Consider the following 21,936-nt stretch of genomic DNA (forward strand, 5'->3'; position numbering starts at 1 on the left):
TAGTCTTATATATTTGATCTTTCCATTCAACGGATTCATTTTTGTGATTTTTTTCCAACTCTATTAGTCTCTTTTTGTTCTTTTGGTAATCTCTTCCAGTTCTGTTTGTAGGTGATGAAATGTCTAAGAAATCCACTTCAAATGTTGGCTCTGCTGTAAGCATGGTCTTTCCCTTTACTTCAACTCAGAATATAAGACTTTTGATCCTTGTTTTTTTTATTCCAGTCTTAGAAGTTGTTTTCATTGTAGAAATTATCTGCAGACAGTCTTATGCTTTAGTAGTGGTGTATAACCAGGCTCTAGCTTCTCCAGGAATTCTATATAGGATGAATCTAAATATCTATTAAACTAAGAGGCATTCTCTCAAATGAGTTTTAATGCATTTTATTTTTCTACAACCTACACGCCATGTATTTCTTAAAAAGAGTGCCTCCACTCCAAATCAAGGTCAAGATAAATGAAGAGCTCAGGATAACATCAGTCTCATTTGTGCTAGTCCTGGTGTGTGGATGAAAAGCAGCAGCCAGGTATGTTGACAGGTGATAGACCCAAATTCCAGATTCTTACCACTTTTCCATCTCTAAACCATCCGTAAAGAGAATCACATGTGGCGTTGCACCACCCTCACGGGACTCCCGCAGAGCAACCATGCCACCTGCATTCAGGTTTTCATCAGTCAAGAGCTGGGAGTCTTGAAATTAGCAAGGACATACGCTCAATTTGTTCTGTAGCCCCTGTCATAAAAGGCTTTGCTCTTGCTGGTCTCTGTTCAAGTTTATCTTTGATTTCAAGTTTCTCTTTGATGTACTTCTCGCAGGCTTTTCTCATGAAGCTTGTTTCTTACAAATGATGGTTCATTATAATCAACACCAGTGACGTCTGTGCTTTCAGAAACTGCCCTCAGGACTATCAGCAGAGACATGTCCACCAACGGCCAAGCCATCAATGTTACCCTCTGTTCCACTGACCCTCTTCCCCTCCCCTCCAGGCCCAGCCTGTCTGTAATCTCCCGGATCTTGCAGGTAGAGGAGGACATCTCGTCGTCGTGGCTGATGAGGCCCAGTAGATGATCCTGACGGTGGCTGGGAAGAGGGGAGGGCTACTTCAGCTTAGGTGGTGCTCAGGGGTTGGGGGAGCTGGCAGAAAAGCTGTAATTCGTGTTGGATATACTTTCCCCACTGCCTTTTTTTTTTTTTTTGGCTTTTACAGTGCTAAAATGGAGTCATATTTCATTTAGTTTCTTGGTACACATGTGCAAGAGTGTTTTTTTGGAGTATATACCTACAAGTAGAGTTGTAGGTATGTGCTTCATTAGTTTTGTATCAGTTTAAATAATGCAAAGGTTTTTTCCAAAATGGTGTGCCAATTGACACCATGGTTTACCACTTCCTTGCTAACATCTAATTCTTGCCAATCTGGTAGGCGTAAAATTCTATTTTATTGTGGCTTTACTTTGTTTTTTTCTTACTGATTGAACATATTTCCTTGATTACTAGTCATTCCTGTTTCTTCTGTGAAATACTCGATGTCTTTTCCCCATTTTTCTATTTTTTGCTTTTTTTCCTATTTTTGTATTTACTTGAGTCCATAATAGTATACTTTTTCCATTTACTTTTATTGTACTTGTCTGTCCAGTTTGTGGCTTGTGGCTTATCATTTTGGTTTTTGTAAGAAAAGTTAATTTTAACATATCAAATGTAATCCTTTTTATGTCTTAAGAAATTTCTTACTATCTCTTCTAAAAGTCGGTCATAAATTGGACCTGTGGTCCAGCATTTATCTCAGTATATGCTCAATAGAAATGTATGCACATGTGTACCGATCACAATACTAACTGAATTTTCCTTTAATATTAAAAAAATGTTAAAATACATCATGGTATGGTCATACAATGGAATACTATCCAATCTAAAACAAAGTATTGCTACACAAAATATGGAGAAACCTCACACCAAGAAACAAAATAGTACATTATGACTGAATCAATTTATACAAAATTTATAAAACAGGCAAAACTAATCCATCAGATTAGTATAGTTGGGAGAGTGGTTAACTGAGGAACAAAGGAAGGACAATGGTTAGGAATCAGTTAAGAGGGCTTTTGCAGAAACTTTTTTTTCCCTTCAATGGGTTGTGGTTACACAAATGTGCTCAATTTGTGACAGCTCTTTGAGCTATATAAGAGCTATGTCCAGAAAAAGTCCAGCCAGTGTTAATACGAGAACAGTTTGTGCAACATCAATGTAGCCTGGTGACCAAGGAGAGCGCACTGGAATGCACATGCATGAACAATGACTTCACTGTACTAGTCAGTGGGGGCGGTACATCACCCCCCGCCATTGAATAAGCATGTGTACTGTGTGGCACTGCATTCAAAATGAGCAAGTAGAGTAACTAATCTGCATCAAATTTTGCATTAAGCTTGAACATTCCTCTGCAGAGACTATTTGGATGATTCAGAAGACTTTTGGAGATGATGCAATGAGTGGAGCACAAATGAAAATGTGGCACAAGCACTTCAAATATGGTCTAGAATCTGTTGAAAGTGAGCATGTTCTGGAAGGCCTGCAACAAGCTATAAACACCTGAGAATGTCCAGTGTGTGTGGGCTGCAATCAACAAAGAACAGTGACTGATGGTGCAACTAGAAGCTGATCTGGGGATTCCAAAAACTACCGTCCAAGACTTTGACACAGGATCTTGGTGTGAAACGTGTCAGGGCAAAATTTGTTCTGGGGCTTCCACTACCAGAGCAGAAGGAACATCGTGCTGCAGTTGCTAATGACTTGATTCAAACCGCTACCAATGAACCAGATTTCCTCAAGAAGGTCATAACTGGAGATGAATCCGTGGGTCTGCAGCTATGATCCAGAAATGAAGGCCAGGTAGCCCCAATAAATGTCACCTGCTTCTCCACTCCTGAAGAAGGCACGGCAAAGTCACGGCAAGATGGAGGCCATGTTAACTGTTTTTTTTTTTTATTGGGAATGCATTGTCCATCTCAAGTACACCCCTCCAGGCCAAACAATTAATAAAGAGTACTACCTCGATGTTCTTGGTCCATTGAGAGATACAGCACCATGAAAACGGCCACAGCTATGGGCAATGGTGATTGGCAGCTTCATTGTGACGACACGCTCACTCATGCATCAAGTCTAGTGCAGAGGTTTTCGGTGAAACATCCAGTCACCCAGGTGAATCAGCCCCGCTACAGCCCAGATTTGGTGCCCTGCAACTTCTGACTTACCAAAACTAAAATCACTTTCAAAAGGGAGGAGATTTCCAACTGCTGATGAGATTCAGGAAAATATGAGGAGGCAGCTGATAGTGATTGGGAAACTGTGTGAAGTCCAAAAGTGCCTACTTTGAGGGGGACTGAGCTGTCATTGTCCTATGCACGATGTTTCTAGTATCTTGTATCTTCTTCAATAAATGTCCCTATTTTTCATATTCTATGACTTCATACTTTCTGAACAGACCTGATACTTCAATAAAACATGTGCAGACCAAAAAAAAAAGTCAAAGTCGTATGTCTTTAGTCCACCTGGAATTGATTTATGTGTGAGATAGGAAAACTTTAATTATACAGATACCCAATTATTCTGATTATTTATTCATCCTTTCCCCGGGGGCTTTATCTAGATGGCCAATTTCCACATAAGTAAACATCTACTTTGGGACTTACTGGTCTATTCCATCAATTTGTCTAACAAAGGGCTAAATGACATTACTTTAATTGCTGTAACTTGATTAAAGGCCTTAAGACATGGAAGAGCAAGTCTTATTTTTCTTAAAGAGTTGTCTAGGTCTTGCTCGTCTGTTAAATATTAGAATTACTTTGTCAAGCTCTTTGGGGAAAGAGCAACTTCAGGAGATTTAAAAAAAAAGAATCACATTTAACATGTAGATTAATTAGGGAGTATGGACAGCTCTACAATATTGAATCTCAGTAGGTTTTGCTATTAATCGGCATGGAAATTTCAAATAGGGGTTGAATTTTATAAATTGCTTTTTTTTAATCTTGAGGTAAACATGGTTTTTCTACTTTAATCTGGTAATGTGAATTAAAAATGTTTTTATTTTACTGCTATTCTTTTGTACATATATTTTAAATTTTTCAACTTATTAAAGTATAATTGACAAAACTGTAGATATTTCAAGTGTACAATGTAATGGTTTCACATTGGAACACTTTGCAAAATGATTGCTACAAACAGGTTAATGAACTCATCCATCACCTCATAGCTCTCTTTGTGTGTGTGGTAAGAATGCTTAAAGTTTACTCAGCAAATTTTGAGATCACAGCACTTATCATTGTTCTGGGTAGTTTTAATGGACACAGTTGTGGTTAGTTTTGCCTTAATATTCTGAAGCTATTTTTCCACTGTCATGGCTTCCTTTGTATTTCACCTCAGCTGCTATCTATGGGGTTTCCTTTTTTTCTCCGCAGCTCTTAGGATCTCTTCATCAGTTCTAGTCTGTAGTTACACTATGAGGCCACCTAGATGTGTCTTTGTATCTGTCCTGCTAGTTACACATTATAATTCTTACATCTGTGGTGTTTCCTCCTCTGAAAATTTTTGCCATGGACTCTTTGAATATTACTGTTCTCTTTTTCTGGGACTTTTTCTATTTACTAAAGTTCATTTCTGTATATTCTGCTTTTAAATTATTGAACTTTTCATTTCAGTTACAATGTTTTCATTTCCAAAAGTTCTATTTCATTTTCTCTTAGATAAGCTTTGTCATTTGATGGACTCTTAATTCTTCTTGCTTTATCGTTTTCATTCTTTGGGCATGTTCATAATACTTTGTATCCTGCGGCTGATATATCCAGTATCTTATCTTTGGGAGTCTAAATTTAGGTATTGTCTCTGAATTTTTCCTTATGGTACCATTCTTTCCTGAAGTTTCACGATATTTTGTAAACTCACATAATTATTTGGACCTGTAGAAATCCAGAGGTTCTAAATTGGGCAAGTCCTCTGTGATAGGTTTTGCATTTGCTTCTCCAGGCCAGCAATTGCCCCTGGGAGTTGTTAGCTCCTCTCTGGCCTAATTCACAGTGCTCAGGTTTGACTCCTCCCCCTTACTGATTGGTCAATGCCAATCTCAGCGTTAATAGCCTTTGTCCTCAGAGCAACCATGGCTATTTTGTTTACTTACCACTCCTGCTCAGGCTCCAGCTTATATATGTTGGCCTTGAAGGTTTCCTTGTTTTGTTACTGAGAATTCAGTAAAGCATTTAAAAAGCATGTTGTTTATAATTTATCTGAGAACTAACAATAACAGGACAGCCTTATATTATCTAGACATTCATAGGCCCCAGAGCAGAATGTTGCCACTGCCATTCTAGAGGCCCAGAAAGTACCCTGGCTGGTGTGGCTTAGTGGGTTGAGTACCAGCCTGCAACCCAAAGGATCACCGGTTTGATTCCCAGTCAGTGTACATGCCTGGGTTGTGGGCCAGGTCCCCAGTAGAGGCCCGGAAAGGTGGTTTAATTTTAATATGCACCTACCTTTCTCTGTGTATAAAAGTCCCCTCTGTAAAATTTATTTGTTGAGTATCTTAGTAGACCTTAACAGAATGGCCCCATATATTTCTCATACCTGAAGCCTTGAATAAATTTAGTTTATGAAAGCATAATTCATCAAATGTAAGGTTACTTGGCATAGATGTGTCAATCACTTCGTATCTCTGCCCTAAATGTCTCAAGCATCAGTCATTTTATATACACCAATCCCTTAGCACATTGATGTATTATAAAACCTTTCATAAGTATGACTCCCGTGTACTGATGTAGATTCAGAAAATAACTGTTTGCCTGAAACCTTGCAACTCTTTATTTCCGTTTTGGCTGTTTGCCAAAAGTAGTAACAGTTTTAGCTGACCATAAATTCCCTGATTTCTCCCTATTCATCTGCAAACAATGATCTTTTTTCCTGCTGGAAACCAGAGCTCAGGACTGAATGACACAGTAGGTATTTGTATTAGATTCTAACACAGTGCTGTAGTTTTCCTTCTCTTTGTTTCTTTTCTCAATACTTATTTCATGTAGTACTAACTCAGTGTGCTTTTTTGGAAGTCATCTTTATTTTGAGGTCTAATTTATATAAAATTCACTCACTGTGTTCACACTTCATGATTTAGTGCCAACATCATGATAATCCAGTTTAAGGACATTTTCATCCTCCCCTGAAAATTCTCAGGAGCCCTTTTAACAGTCAGTCTCCACCTCTCCCCTCCCTGCCTCACCTCAGGGAGGCAGCATTTGCTGGGTATTCCGTAAGACCTGATAGTCGTCTGCATCGGGCTGCTTTCACTTAGCATGTTTTGAGGTTCATTTCACTCATACTGTAACATTTTTATTGCTGAACTGTATTCCATTCTACGCGTAACCACATTTTGTTTATCCACTAGTTGGCCATTTTGATTCTTTCCCATTTTTGGCTGTTATACCTAATGCTGCCATGAATGTTCATGAATATGTCTTAATGTGAATGTGTTTTCATTTGGGTAGGATCATACAGTGGAATTGCTGGGTTGTAATATACTTTTAAATAAAAGACCAAACTTATCCACAGTGGCTGTTACACAGGTCTGGCTGCCTGCTGCTATGAAAGCCAATATTTGAGAGGCAGGCACTGATGGAAAAGAAAGCGCTTTATTTTCAGGTGCCGGCCACCTGGAAGATGGAGGACTATCGTCTCAAATCCTATCTCCACCTCTCAGTGGAGGCAGAGGTTCTTTAAGGAGGGAGAGGGGGCAGAACAAAGAGATCAAGGGAGGGGGTAGAAAAGTTCTCTATGTGTGGATGAGCACGGTCCATTTCAATAAGGCAAGTGACGATGCCGCGTGCGCCATCCTGGTTTAGTCATCCTGGCTCCATGGTTGAAAGTCAGCAAATCTGGAGCTGGGATGCCTGAAGGTTGGAGTCCGTTATCTTTTGAGCAGTTGGTTTCTAGGATTCTCACACAAACATGCTGTTTATCTACAAGCTGCATATTGGAGTCAGCACTTACCGAAACGACGTCAGAACGGTGGGGTTTCCCTGACTGGTGTGGCTCAGGGGGTTGGGCAACATCCTAAAGAGCGGAAGTTCGCTGGTTCAGTTGCCCAAAGGGGCCCCTGCCTTCTCGCCCTTTTTCCTCCCTTCCCCTCTCAAAAAATAAAATCTTTAAAAAAAAGTGTGTGGGGGGGGGTTACCATTTCCCACCGTCACAATTATCCACTGTAGAGCTATATTATATTCCTATCAGTACACTGTGAGGTTCCTGGTTTCATTTTCTCCAATACTTCATTGTTTTTGACTATAGCCTTTCTCCTGGGTGTGAAGTGGTATCTTACTGTGGTTAAATCAATTTGTCCTACAGAATTTTTTCCCTAAAGGAATGACTGCTCTCTAGTGGTGCATTCTGCGCATTACACTTGGAATAAGAGCACTAATGAGAGGCCTAAAGCTAAAACTTGTTAAAATTTACATTCGTTTCACGTTGGGACTGCATTGTTTAGCCCACGGAGTGCAATTTGAGGCCTGGTTATAATTTCCCTATTACCTCTGCTAATAATACTCAGGGGCTGGCTGGCTCACTGTGGCTTTTAATCCCTGGAGGTGCACTGTAGTCAAAACTAAGCCTTTGTGTTTCAGATCTCATCCACTTTCTGCACTTGGATCTTTTGGTATATAGGTTTGCGCCTGTGGAGTGGCTAATGCGTGTGAAGAAGGGGAGGAAAAGGCCTGAGACAGTTTTGTTGACCCAAACCTACCACATTTTTCAAACCAGAACTAAAGGAGTAATTAATTCTTACTAGTGGAATGAATGTAAATTCTTTTTTTAATGAACTGCACACAAATGGTATGTCTGGTGGCTCTTTGGTATTCTTAGCTAACACTTTGTAAATATGCCTGTAGAGAGTTGTAAAAAGTTTAGGAGAATGGGCCTCAGCTGCCCCCAGGCTCCCAGGGTTCTGCTGAAAGCAGAGAGCACTGTGCACATTAAAAATAGTGAACTGAAGAAAGAGAGCTAAAGAAGGAATCTGGCCAGGGATTTACTTAAGGAGTGCAAAAGAGGAAAGTAAAAGAGATGTGGCCTCAGGAAATTACATAATAGAATCAAATATTTAATGGTTTAAAGGAAGGACATACAAGTTTTACTTTAAACAGAATCTTATTTTTTAGAAAGTGGAGAAAACGTACACATGCAAAGTTTTCTTAATTTGTTGCGCCCTAGCACAACGCATTTACCCAACAATAGATTTGACTGTCCTGACATATGTCTATGAAATGTTCATGTATGTATGTGTCTGTGCCCACACACAAATGGTGGAACACAGGCGGGATCTGACCATGGCTGATGGACTGCTCCCATCACACAGCAGCAGGAGGAAGGAGACCGACCCATCCCCGCCTGTGGGACATTGTGGTACACAGTAATTCTGCTCCACTGTAAATACAGTTCAAGCCACCTGTTATCAGTCAAGGTGGGTACAGAGGTGTAAGGTATGGATAGGAGAAAATTGACTCAACATCACAATAAGCATTGAATATGAAGGAAAACTGAATTAATGATTAATTTTTAACATCAGAACTTTTAAATGTTGCTATGATAAACACTGCTTTTTAAAGAATAGGTGATTTTTATTAACCCAGTGATTTTGCCATTGCTGCCAAAACGCAGTATTAACTCTTCTCATAAAAACGACCGCAAAGTAGGGAGTGTGTATGCTTGCCCATCTAGTTCTGCAAACAGATTTGAAGACAGTATTATAAATTGTTTTGAAAAATGGCAACAAATGTTTAAGCACCCCCTCTCCACTCGCTAGATAATTTTGAAAGACAGTGGTCTTTTTAGTAAGCTCTGTGTATCTCTTTCACACATCGCTGCTAACATTTTTATTACGTAGGCTTTAGGATGTCATATATACCAACTCCTTCCCTTTCTGTTAACAGATCAAAAAATACAGCACCAGACATCCAGGTGACTTGCATGAGGTAGAAGATGATTGTTGCTTTGCTTTCTGGTTGATTCTACTGTCTGGACACTGTATGGCCAAAGTGGCAAACACCCAGCTGGGACCAAGGCCTTCAGCCTTCAGAGCTACAGTTTCGTTCCAACCCTCTACTTTCCAACTTCGTGGAGGACCCTGGGGAACTTCCTTCTGTTGCCTATTTTAATTATTTTGTATATGCTGAGAATTTAAGCTTTAGAATTTATCTTGCTTATGACTTTAATATGTTTATTTTATGCTATTTTCTGTACAGGTTTATCACACTCAAATTTTAAGTGCTCCCTTCAGATGCCTGTAACATCCTCAGTTGCAATCCTGGGTACCAAGCCCTACCTGCAGGAGGGGCTTCTCTGAAGCCTCCAAAACGGAGTTGGACAGTTAAAGAAACTTTTCTAAAGCCCATGCAGTTGCATACAGTTTTCCACGTTCGGTAGTATCCATAGATGTGGAAACGTGTGCACGCACCTGTTTGTGTGTGTGTGTTGCCATTGCTTAGATGATAATTTACAGAAAGACTTAGCAGTGGAGTTATAAACCCATAATTCTTTCTGCCTCCCACACATGAAATAAGGTAAATGAGATGTTAAGACTGGACCCCACTTGTAGAGAAGGGTGATTTAAAGCACTTATCCAGGGCAGACAGGCAGGCAATCTTTTAAATCTAAAATGGAATCATCTGTTTAGGAAGTACTTCAAGGCTGCCCTCCAGTCTATTGGGAGGACATAGGTCTTTATTATCAGAGCCATGGTGTCTCACTACAGTCTTGCTTTCAGCCAAGTTTAAACAGGGAAACCACAAACACTGAAATAGTCTTGTTCTAAGACAAAACATACAAAATGGGTATAGTTATTTTACCACAACCATAACAACAGCTACTAAACCACTAAAACCCACTGGGCTTCAAAGTTGTTTGGACTGGACTGGAGGGGTCTGAACACCACCCAGATACCCTGATTAAAAGGAGCCTGGATTGTGACAACTGATGTTCCCAACAACCCTAGCAAATAGGGAATAAGTATCTATTTAAATAATTCAGGCTCCAAAGTGTCTCAATACTTGCTTATAAAAAGACCGAGAAGGACACATCGGGTATATCACAACTTACCTCTGAGTTGTGGCTGTTACTCAGTGGCAGTAGCCCTGACTCACAGTGTCTGGGAAACAGCCCTTACCTGCCCGAGACGCCAAAGCAGAAACTGCACAAACATTAGTAGGGGGCGGCCTACTTAAAAAACTGTTGAAAAAAGTGCCATAATGAGAAGCAAAAGCTAATCTGGAGAGAAATATTTACCATATAGTAAGAGGTTAAAATCCTGAATATATAAACCAAAGGGGAAAAAGGTGAATAGGCTGGCTGGATTTTTTTTTTTTTTTTTTTTACTGCTCAGCATCCCTTTTCCTCATTAACCATAGCCTTCCGAGAGATGAACTCGACTGAGGCGAAAATCTTCCCTGCATCTCCAAGGTTAGACACTTGAAGCGGGTCTACTTATTGGTCACATAATCCACACACTGCAAATGGCAACTTGATATTGACAAAAAAAAAAAAAATTACACACACTCACTAACAGAAATGCAAATGAAAACATCAGAAGACACCGCTTCTCACCTACCCCATTGGGTGATCCTGTCCCTTTGCGTTTTCTGAACTATGCAGAGGATTGGCAAAGGAATGGATTATCAGTGCATGCTAAAATCACTAAGTGAAGGGTTGCTGAAACAGGGAAAAGCCTGCGTTTACCACAGAGTTCTGGTGGTAATATCTCAACTGGAAACTCTGAGTTATCATCACTAATAATGATTTTAGGTGCCTCTGATGCGAAACAACATGAAGTTTGCAGATCCTACGAAGTATTCTTGCCAAATATAATCAAGCCTCTAGACGTAACCCAGTTTGCAGGAAATACAGCAGATAGAGGAGTGAATTAAAGAAAACTTAGGGAAACACTCAAACCCATATGGAGAACATTACAATAAAAAAATAAAATTTTTATTGTTCTGGATGGAGACTAAAGAGACATAATGATTAATGTAATACGTGAATTAATTGAATTCTGGTTCAAAAATAAGCTGCAAGACCTTTGGGGTGACAACTGCAGAAATCTGAATATGGACTAAATACTAGATGTTGAGAAATTTTCTTAGATGGTATAAAGGTACTGTGGTTGCGCTGGAAACTCAGGAAGTACACACTGAAATTTTTAGGGGTGAAATACAATTCAGCATAAATACACACATGCACACATTTACATAAAGAAGGTACAATATTGTTGCATCGGCTCAAGTAGTTTGCTTCAGGGATGGTCATGGAAGCATTCTTTATAATTATCCCCAAATTAGAAACAATCTCAATGTCTAATAAGGGGGCTGGTTAAAACTGGTACCGCCACACAATGGACAACTACTCCTAAAAATTTTGCAATAAACAAGATAGGAAATAGACAGAAAAAAAGATGCAAGCCCAGGAAAGATGTTATAGCCCACCTTTCAAGTGAGATCTCTCCCCTGCAGCTTCACCAGGAATTAAAAACCCCCTTTCCCCAACTTGTCAATGCATGCTTCTGTTGACTTACCGCAAGCTTGCCAGGGCTGGGTCCCTGTTTGTTCATTAGGACCAATATAAGTAGAAGTCACCCTAATGTAAGGAAAAACAAAATTAAAGAGGGAGAGGTGGCTTGTGAGGTCTTTATCAGTGTTCAGTCAGAGGCTGGAGGATCAGGTGCTGGGATGTTGCAGTGCAGTGAAGGGAGGGAATAAATTAAAATAGCCAGTAGTTTCTGAGCGTATATTGCAGGCACTATGCCAAGCACTCTTCACACATCACCTAATGTGATCCTTGCTTTTACTTGGCAGATACCAAATTAACAAAGTTTGTAAGTGAGAAAAGACCAGGTAAGGTCACATAGCCAACTGGAGATCCAGGATTCAAATTCAGAAGTTAGGTCCCTTCTGATTTCATAAAACCACTGAGATAGAGCGTTTCTTTCAGAGTGGCAAAGCGGGGAGAGACCAGATGGCTGTTAGATTCTATACCAGCATTCTACATCTGCCTACCCAGCAAAGAAATGGAAAATAGGCAAACTTGGCTGCTGTGGCAGCTGGCACATGTCAGAAGCATAGAAAGCCATACTTGGTGACATCAGGCTACTTTATTTGTGATTAAGACCTTGAAAATAAACTGAAAAGAAGCTAGGTGCTGCCCACACTTTTCCCATTTTAACAATAAATATGTATTATGAATGAGAGGGTACATTATTCCATGTGAGCCTTCCCTTGGCTGTAAATAGTAATTAAATATAACGATTTTAGGAAATTTTTTATTTGAGCAGAATGGAAGCATGATTCAACCCAATGATTTCTCTAAATTTTTATTAATTTTTTTTTTACAGCTCGATCCTCTTGTGGAAAGGCAAGAATCTGAAGGTGAATAAATCAATTACATTTTTTTTAAACAGAAATGAATCCGCATTACAAAGAACAACAAACAAAAGATCTGTGGCACATTCTTTGGAAAGATCTTTTGCAAATATTTCTTCTAAAAAAAAGAAAAACTGTAATTCTCATAGATCACATGTCTCTTTCAAAGGTCTATACAAGGCAGCTAAATTTTATTCACAAAAGCTCCAAGATGCAGCTCCATTGCTGAAGGAGATAAAATACATGGAGTCCCCTTTATTTGCGTTGCACGTCTTCCCACTGAGAGCATCGCCGCTTCTCCATCCTGCAGACAGAATCACTGCGTGTACTACACAGCTGGCACATTATTCCGTAACAATTACAGGAAATTCATATTATTTTAGAGACAGACCAGTGATCCTCATATCAACTGGACAATTTATTCCTTTTTAAAACAATTTTAATAATACCAAGATTTGACTTTACTCTAAAGTTACAAGAAAGCAAAAAATATAATATAATATAATATATATGGTAATAAATTAAAAAAAAAAAAAAAAAAAAGGCAACCCTGCTCAGGTATCATCCAAACATAGTCACATTCAGGAAAAAAAAAAAAAAAAATTAAAACAAGATTTGGGACACACGCATATAATCACGCGCGCGCACACACACACCAACATGAACAGTGTATAGTTGTTATCTGAGGGGGGATGTGCAGTAATTTTAACAATACATGTTGATGGCCTGAACAAAAGGAGAAGTTAATACTGCTTGTGTTAAGCATCGCTTAAACATCTACTTTTAAGCAAAGCAAGTTGTCTTCTTAGGTCAGCCACCGCCTGGTCTGACCAGTAGTGCAGCCTGGCCAGCCTCTCTGTCAGTGGTCTTATTCCCTTGTCCTTCCAGGCCAATATAGTAGCATCTAGGCTGACAGAGAGCTGCATGTGTCCTGCCTGCTCCTGGGTACAGAAATACAGGCACTTCTCTACCCATCACAGTACCTGTTGATATCTGGCACACGGTGAACAATATAATGTGATTTTTCTCCAGGACAGTAGGAAATTTACAGCTAACTTAAGAAAGGTGGTAGATGGTGCTGATAAACTCATTGTAAATAAAAACTAAAGAACATGGCCAGTGGTCAGAATTCATTCTCAGTCGCTGAGAAACCAACACAACTAGATTGCATGTTTGACATTTACATGGTAGAAATACCACATCGCAGTGTTTGGAGGAAAATCCCCAACACCATGCTATCCTGCCTCTCCATCTCCTGCAAACAAAATGATAAAACATTTAAAAAGGCACAGGGAAAACCTTACATCTGTACATTCTAAAAAGAACCAAAAACAAAAGCGGCAACCCAGTAAAGGAAGGGAAAAAGGAGCAAGTACCGCCATATCCTGACACCCCGCATAGCCAACAACGCATAACCTGCTTCTAGTGAGAAACCCTGATGTTTGTGTTTCTAAAAGAAGTTCAAATATTCTTGCAAGACTTAAATACTGCTAATCAATGATATGGAGTGTAAGAGACAAAGTGGCAAATATTTTTCCAAAGATTTTGTGTAGTGTCTGGGAAAATGAATTCTTTAAAAAAAGTAGAATCTGTGGTGGGAGGTAGGGAATCAGGCCTTATTTGATTCATTTCCGTTAAGATGCACAAATACACCTCAAGCTTCGTGAAGCAGAAGAGCAAAAGCTGCAAAGACCCACACAACATCTTGTAAAGCCATGGCTAAACAAATACAGTATTATTCCAAAATTAGGTTTGGTCTACAAAAGGCACAATAAACATATCCAATTCAACCAGCTTCTTATTCTGTGGGTGTGCGTGTGTGCTCATACACACATCTCCTTTCATATATCAGAGCTAAGAGTTTTTTACAGCTAAAAATTATTAAACAAGAACCACAATAAAATAGTAAGCTCCTGATCTTACTAACATTAACATTTAAGGTACCAATTAAGGCAAGTTTTCAGTCAGAAGTGGGTGTGTTTTTAGCTTTTAAATATCCTGAGATCTGGAATTAAAGGATATAGAATGAGGGAGGTAAGTGTGGTCCAAGTCGTCTAAGGGAAATAGCTAAACATCTTGGTCAAAACAGATCTATAAAATAAAGGTCCTTTTGTTCAAAGAAATCAGATGCTTTTCCCATTCAATATTGTGATTAAATCATATTACCCAGTAAGTCCTTCTAGTCCGGACAATATGCCTGCTGGACCCCGGGGCCCTCCACCACAGCTGGCACGTGGGAACTTGGTAAATTCCAGTGAAGTGTTTTTCATTGTTTAGCAGGGCCCTTCGTCTGGCTAAAGCCTCAAGTTCAGTCATCATCTCCAGAAAGGACAGGCACATCTTTAAAAATAAAACAGTGTTCTTCCATTTCCTAACAATGACACATGAAACTGTAGTGGCAAAGACAAGATTTTACACACAATTTTCTCTCAAGATGTTTTGCACTGTCTCACTGTGAAGTACATACTGTTATTGCTGTAACAACTTCACAGATTCAAAGGCTTAATTTTAAAACTAGTCCTTTCAATTATCTGCCTCAGTACAAATTTTGTCTTTTGAAATTTAAGCATGCAGCAAAAAGGTGCAAATTATTTACAGCGTCTTTTGATTTCTATATACAACTGTAACCGACAAAAAAAAATCTGATGAACATGAAAGATTCATCAAGCCACTACCTTTTATATACTCCTTTTAAAAGTAGGCACTAGGAGTTCTCTTGTCGGGAGAATGCATGTTGCAGTCCATGATCAGAACAGTACACACCGATCACTGCAAAATCATTAGTTTTTCAAGGGACAAATACAATTTTAACGTAAAGTTCGGGGGTGGGGGCACCCACAAAGATTAAGGCCACTGCAAAAGCAATCACTTCTTTTAGCGTTTGCTGAGAAAACAAGTTGGAAATATCCTCTGCCCGGGGAGCAATGTGGCTTGCTCTGGCACTGTCCACACGGGTCAGCACCTGCCCCAGAGAACGCACCCTTCCAAACCAGCAGGCGACACATGCCAGGGAGGGGCGAGGTATAGGGGGCAGGATTGGCCAAGAGCATAAAGGGAAAAGAAAAAAAGATGTCAACTAATTACATATGCCTGATTCCGGTATTCTGTCTCCTCTATCTGAGGACACACAATGTCACAAGCACACAACCTACTAGACAATTACTGCTCATTTAATCACAGGTTGCTTTTTTAAATGAGTAATTCAAAAAGGACCATGGCTTTGCTTTAGAATGTCAAGACCACACATCAAGTTCTTATGCTCAGATGTTACTACTGCTCTTAATTCTCTGGCTTTAACCTGAATATCCGGTAGCAGAACTCTGCCCTGGCTAGTGAAGACAAAAGAGCGGTCTGCATGTCAGTGAAGTTAACAGCTTCACACACTTCATGCTGTGAAAAACAAGCATCAGCTCCATCTTTTATACATCACTTTATGTATGTGCCCAATTTACCAAGGAAGTTCTTACATTCATTTTATGGACCTTAGACTTCATTATAAATCAAGAGGGCGTTCACTCCCTTCTTCGCTAATAAATAAGTAGGAAAATGTCAAACATGCTTGGTAGAAAACAGGCAGAGGGGCAGAATGGGGTAAAGGGAGAAAAATAAACCAACTGTAGAGAGAACACTCACTCCTCAATCTACTGTGTGCAAATTCTACTTCTAAAAGGGATAAAAAAAATTGGCACTCAAAATAACGCTTCCAATAATAACCTTCAAAGTGTCAATGAAAGAGAAAATCTGTGCTTATGGAGATGTGGGAATTCAGATCTGTTCTTTCATTTTAGGTCACTCAAAATGAACTTGGTTCAATGTATACAACATGGCAATAACAACTTAGGGGAAGGCCACAGTCCCTCTTCAACCTGTCCAATGTAGCTGACTGAGAACGCTCTGGAGCGAAGGCATGTGGTGATGATATATTTTTTTTGTAAGTCTAATTAACCACCCCAAATCTCCACATCCTTTCAGGGAGATAATTTCCCCTAGACAAGTAAGGGCTCTGAAAGTCTAGTTTTGCTATAAATATAAAATAATTCGTAGCAGAAAAATATAGCCTCTCTAAGTAGATTTCATTTGTCTTTGTTCGCTGACAAAACTGAGTTGGTAAGACAATGTGAGTTACCACATAACTGTAGACCACAGATCAGCACCTCAAATTCCAGCTCTCCTTCCACAAAAATTAAAAAGCCCTTTAGCCAACTGTTTATGTATAAATGTTGGCTCCCTTCTTCCCCAAGTAGAAAATTCAGAACCTAGTCATTTGAGACTGCTTTTTGCTGAAGCCGGGGGTGGGAATGAGAGCAGCTCGTCCTGCGATGGCCCCCGTGTGTGCTGTGGCTCCTCCTTCCACTGCTCCAACTCTGGCTGACTTTCAACACAGTAATGAAGAAATCAGGGCCGGGGCGAGCGTGCAGTACTCTAGGCAGTGGGAGGGTTGCCTTCGATTTCTCTAAGTGATGACAGTACTTGGTATTATCAAAGCAACTGCTCACTGGCAGAAAGTGGGGTACAGAAAAGTCCTTCACAATTTATGTTTTATAGATGGCTGTTAGAATTGACCGAACAAATATTTTCCCAAAAAGGTTAAAAGAAAAAAAATCATCCACAGAACCCTATACCACCAAAATTCATTGTTAAAAATACTTCCTTCTGCGAATGGACTAGTGTGGCTACTGAGATGACATGAGTTTGCTTTCAGAGTTGAAATTACTTCTCCTCACTTCATTTTCAATTTGCATCCTGCTGGTTAAAAAAAAAATGGAAATGTTTCTAGACCATTCATATACCCCTCTCAGGCTACATTGCACTTCTGTCCTCTTTTCGAAAGGCAAAGATCATCTCTGAAGCCAGCCTCCTCATTTCTACATCTGCATAACCATCGTGCCCAACCAACAACCACATAATTCTTGAGAGTTTAAGTGGACAGATGTCCTGGCCATCTCATGGTGCTTCTCAAATTTTGGTGTCCTGATGAGACAAATGTCTGGACTGTTTTTGAAGCTTCCAATGTGCAAAATAGTGCCCAAGGCATCAAATCGGCTCGGGCCTCCGTTAAGGTGTTTTGGTTCCTTGTTTGAGCCACTGAAAACCCTGTCTTGTGTAGTGCACCAGATCCACCAAACTGCTGTTGAGGGCCAAGGTGCACACGCTTGTGCTGAGCTGAGCAAAAAACTCTGCAAACAAAGCAAAACCAAAACCACATAAACACTCTTGCACACATGAAAATAAAAAAGGCAACAAAACGTCATTTTTTGTTGTTGTTGGTTCCAGAAACAACCCCCAAAGTAGTCTGTACGTCATCTATCACAGCAAAAACTCCCAGTCTACCGTAATGGCCTGCTCATTCCCCATAAACCTCCACCAGCCCAGCAGGGTAGGAACTGAGTTTTATTTTAGGGTTGAATCCATAATGCCCAGCACAGTGGCTGGCACTGAAGAACACCCAATTTATACTTTCGGATCAATGGATGCAGGAAAAAAAAAACCCACAACAACTCAACACGTTTAAAAATCATCATCAGTTTGCTAAGAAATTAAGTTCTTAGAGGCTGTGAGGAAATTAACTGGCCACAGCCAGGAAAGAATATGTCGTGGCATGACTCTGGCATTTGCGTCTAAAGCACTTGCTTAGTGGTCACTGGCACGGACACCAGGCAGTTCCTCAAACAGCAGCTCCACAGCCTCCTCAACTCTGGATTTCTCCCAGGGCCTTCGTCTCACATGAGTTTCAAGAACGTTCACTTAGGCCGCACCTGTACTGTCGCTAACCATCTTCCTCAACACATACTGAAAACAAACATTAAACTCAGTGTTTAGGTTATGCCACTGCACATCTCAACCCTGCTGTGCCTGCAGACAGCCAGCGACCTTCCTTCGGCATCTGCCTCGCCCTCTGCTACCATTTCAGTTCAGGCTGAAGTGACGGTGCCGGAGCTTCTGCAGCGGCAAGGTGCTGAAGCCACACCTCACTCCAGCTTGCTAAGATCTGGCTACAGAAACCCAGCTCCACGCCACAGAGCTCAAGAAAGAACTGCAACTAGGCTATGCGGTGGAATGGAGAAAATGTGCGAAAAGTCAATAGGTACACATTTCTTGTCCTTCAAAAAACTAAACGCAAACTACAACTACTCCCTCCCAATCCCCACGCCCCAGGAATTCCCACCACACGGCCATTTACCTTTATTCTTCCTGGTAAGGACCTCAGCCTGTTCCCAAAGATCAAAGGCGGTAAGGATGTGGGAAGTAATGGTGATGTAGGAAGATGTTATGTGTTGGATGGCGGCAGGCATCCCACCGCTCCCCACGCTGCCAGCACTCGACTGGGATCCCGCGCAGCTGGCAGAGGAAGGCATTGGGGAGAGAGGGGATGGTGTGCCTGTGCTTCTGGAAGGCGGAAGAGCAGAGAGAACTGGTCAATCACCTGAGCCCCCAATTTACAGATTTCCTGCCTCTGAAACTGTAGGCCAAGTCACCAAGTTTCAGTGTGTATTTGCCAAAACGACAATCACTTCTACAAGGTCAAAGAGATACCCTTCGCCTTCAGTATTCTGGAATTTATTTCATAAAACACAGTGAGATGGGCCCCACCGAACAGGCGGAAGCCTGGCGTCCTCTGCTAGATGGCGAAGGTGGCGGGCAAGTCCTTACTGCAAACCTGCTTGCCCTCGCCGTTTCCGTCGCCTGCTCCTCAAGCCTGGAGTCTCTTCCCTTCCAACCCCCATTCCAGCCTCTCCTAGTAAGACAATACCGCCCTGTGAACACGGTCATTATCCCTTACATAGTCATTCTTCCATCCACTCTGTAAACATGAACTGAATATCTACTCTGCACCTGGCGCTCTTTTAGGCACTGGGGATACATCAGGGCTTCCTGTCTGCCCCTGAGCTTTCCCCCTTGCATTTATTTACTTACTCATCTACTGCATTTCTCACATTCCACACTTTTGTTTATTCCTTTTCCTGGGTTACAAGCACCTTGAAGGTAGGGACCATTTGTTATTTATCTTTGCATTTCTAGCACTTAAGCAGAGTAGGTGCTAAGAGTAGGCCCTTGATAAATATCTGCTGAATCAATGACTGGCTGACTGTAGCACAGCTGACCAGGGGCCCAGGAGCCCCAGCAAGGCAAGGAAGCATCAGGGGACTCATCCTCTCCTCTTTCCTCTCCCCTCTTGACTATATACCTGCTCATGCAAATTAACAAGCGCCCTGATGTGGGTCAAATGAGAAACACAAGTGAAATCACTTAAACTTAAATGAATATAAAATGGAAAGATGTGGCTACAACCTGCCCTTTTTTTGGTAGAGGAGTTGTCTAACATAATGGGACTGACAATGTATCAGCTTAGAACAATATCTCAGAGCTGAGAGTCATGAAAACTTTCAGAGGCAGGAACTTACTTCTCATTCAGGATTTTTTTCTTTTTCTTATTTTCCCCCTGAGAAACCACATGGGAACTTCTTTCTTTAAATATGCTGGAAATAGGGCAATCTTCTAGGTGATAATTCTTAAAATAGCAAAACTATGACAACTGGGAACTTTCAAGGGGTATAACCAATTAAAAAAAAAAAAAAAACAAACCAGGCAAATACTTTAGGAAAGAAAAGCCTATCTTCACCTGCACAAGGACTGTTTTTCTACATCTCATGGCATAGATGAATAATTTTAGTTCAAGGAGTCGGGGGAAGACTTAATTAGAGATAATCATTTTTGTTCTTAATATCACTATTACAGATCCTAGAGAAAGTTGAGGGCATGTGTTTCTGGAAAGCTCTTGTTTACTGAAACTCCAAGAATGATATGAATAGAGGGAAAAAGGACTTTGATTCTTGTTCTCTTGGCTTTGCCTCTATATGGTTTGGGGTGGTATGCACATCTAAAGATCCTCAAAATTTTAACATTTTGACTGTATAGTTTTAAGATTTTTTTTTTTTTTTTAATAAAGAGGGGAAGGGAGGGAGAGAAACATCAATGTGTAAGAGAAACATTTATCGGTTGCCTCTCGCAGGCCCCCAACTGGGGACCTGGCCCACAGCCCAGGCATGTGCCTTGACTAAGAATTGAACCAGCAACCATTTGGTTTGTAGGATGACACCTAACCCACTGAGCCACACCAGTCAGGGCTTGACTGCATACTTTTTGCAATTATTTTTTTGTTACCCAATCAGAAAATGCCTTGATTTAAATTCCTCAAAAAGTAGAAACATGCAAGTAATTTAGTTAGAAAGCAAATCAGCACATGGATGTATACAATTTTTTGAAAAACCAAAGTCACGTGTACATACAAATGGTTGCAAAAGAAAGATGCAAATAATGACCCGATATTGCAAATTATTTAAATTAGACTTATCATTACCTTGCAATGCATGGAGAAGGTGCCTGCGTAACTTTGGAAGAACTCTGGAAGTGTTCGTTAAGAGTACGAGAATACTTTATTGCTCTATCTTTTTTACAACGAAACATCGCCATGTTCAAAATGGACTGGCAACGCATGCTATGAACATAAACAGAAGCTGAGTGTCACTACCACAGAAAGACAGCCATCTGATCTTTTACAACCTAATGAACACATGGGTTTCTTCATCCACATGAAGAAGAGTATCTTAAGAATCTTACTGCACTGTTCACTGTCATCAGAACTAAATATTGGCAGGAAAATACAATTATACAAAGATATAATTCAAGTGACTAAACCAAAGCACTTACTGAGTCATCAGTAAAATGGCAGTAGGTGCCATTTCATAATAATTAACTATCAATGGGATTAATCCTGACCGTAATCTTTCATTGATCACCTTTCACATTTCAATTTTTTTCACTTTTCAATTTTTTTTTATTTTCATGCTAAGCGAACAAATTTCAAAATCTTTTTGTAACATCAAAAAATACAAAAGCAAATGAGACGCTTTTTAGACAAAGAAAGAAGTACTTACCATAAAACAGCAAATATTTTCTCTTGAGTTGATGCTGTGGGGTCTGTGAAGGATTTTAGTGACATTATGATTCTATAGGAAAACAAAAAAATAGATCAGGTCAAACAAAAGCATTTGGAAAATCCCTGACACCAAGACGTCTTACAATGTTTGTCTCAGCTTTATACTGATTTTTTCCTAAGGATGTGAAGACGAGAGCAACACAGAGGCTTTGGAGCAACAATGCAGACCATTCAGAAAACTAGGTGAGGACACGTCTCTTCTCTGGCCTGACCACCTGCTTGAACCCAAGTAGACTGGCGTCCTGACTGAGTCCCTTGTTGAAATGCAGATAACAAAGATAAGAACTTAAACTGAGATGAGAGGGCATCTGATAAGAAAGCCAAACTGGAAAATCCAACCTCTCCCTGAAAGGTTTGGCATTTCACAGAGCACTTGGCAAATGAGGTAGTTGGATCCAGCTTTTCTGTTCTAGCATTCATCTAGAATATAATTTTAGTTCAGGACAAAAAAAAAGTTCCTGGATCGGTGACATTTTTAAGGTCCCCCTTTATTAAGCTGCCTTTATACTAA

General features: G+C 40.2%; 1 protein-coding gene and 1 pseudogene across 1 annotated transcript in view; both read right to left on the reverse strand.

The window, feature by feature from the left end:
* Positions 1-11,619, reverse strand: LOC129085268 (translationally-controlled tumor protein-like; annotated as a pseudogene).
* Positions 11,620-17,370: 5,751 nt separating this feature from the next.
* Positions 17,371-21,936, reverse strand: part of AFF1 (ALF transcription elongation factor 1) — a 202,367-nt gene continuing 197,801 nt past the window's right edge. The window contains exons 18-21 of the mRNA XM_054591768.1: positions 21,364-21,435; positions 20,787-20,924; positions 18,609-18,814; positions 17,371-17,604 (exon numbers count right to left, since the gene is read on the reverse strand). Coding sequence (XP_054447743.1) covers positions 17,483-17,604; positions 18,609-18,814; positions 20,787-20,924; positions 21,364-21,435 — 538 coding nt within the window. The 3' untranslated portion in view covers positions 17,371-17,482. The remainder of the gene's footprint in view (positions 17,605-18,608; positions 18,815-20,786; positions 20,925-21,363; positions 21,436-21,936) is intronic.

Source organism: Pteronotus mesoamericanus, unplaced genomic scaffold (genome assembly GCF_021234165.1).
Source record: "Pteronotus mesoamericanus isolate MK-2021 breed Mesoamerican mustached bat unplaced genomic scaffold, CSHL_Meso_final scaffold_232, whole genome shotgun sequence".
Taxonomy (NCBI): domain Eukaryota; kingdom Metazoa; phylum Chordata; class Mammalia; order Chiroptera; family Mormoopidae; genus Pteronotus; species Pteronotus mesoamericanus.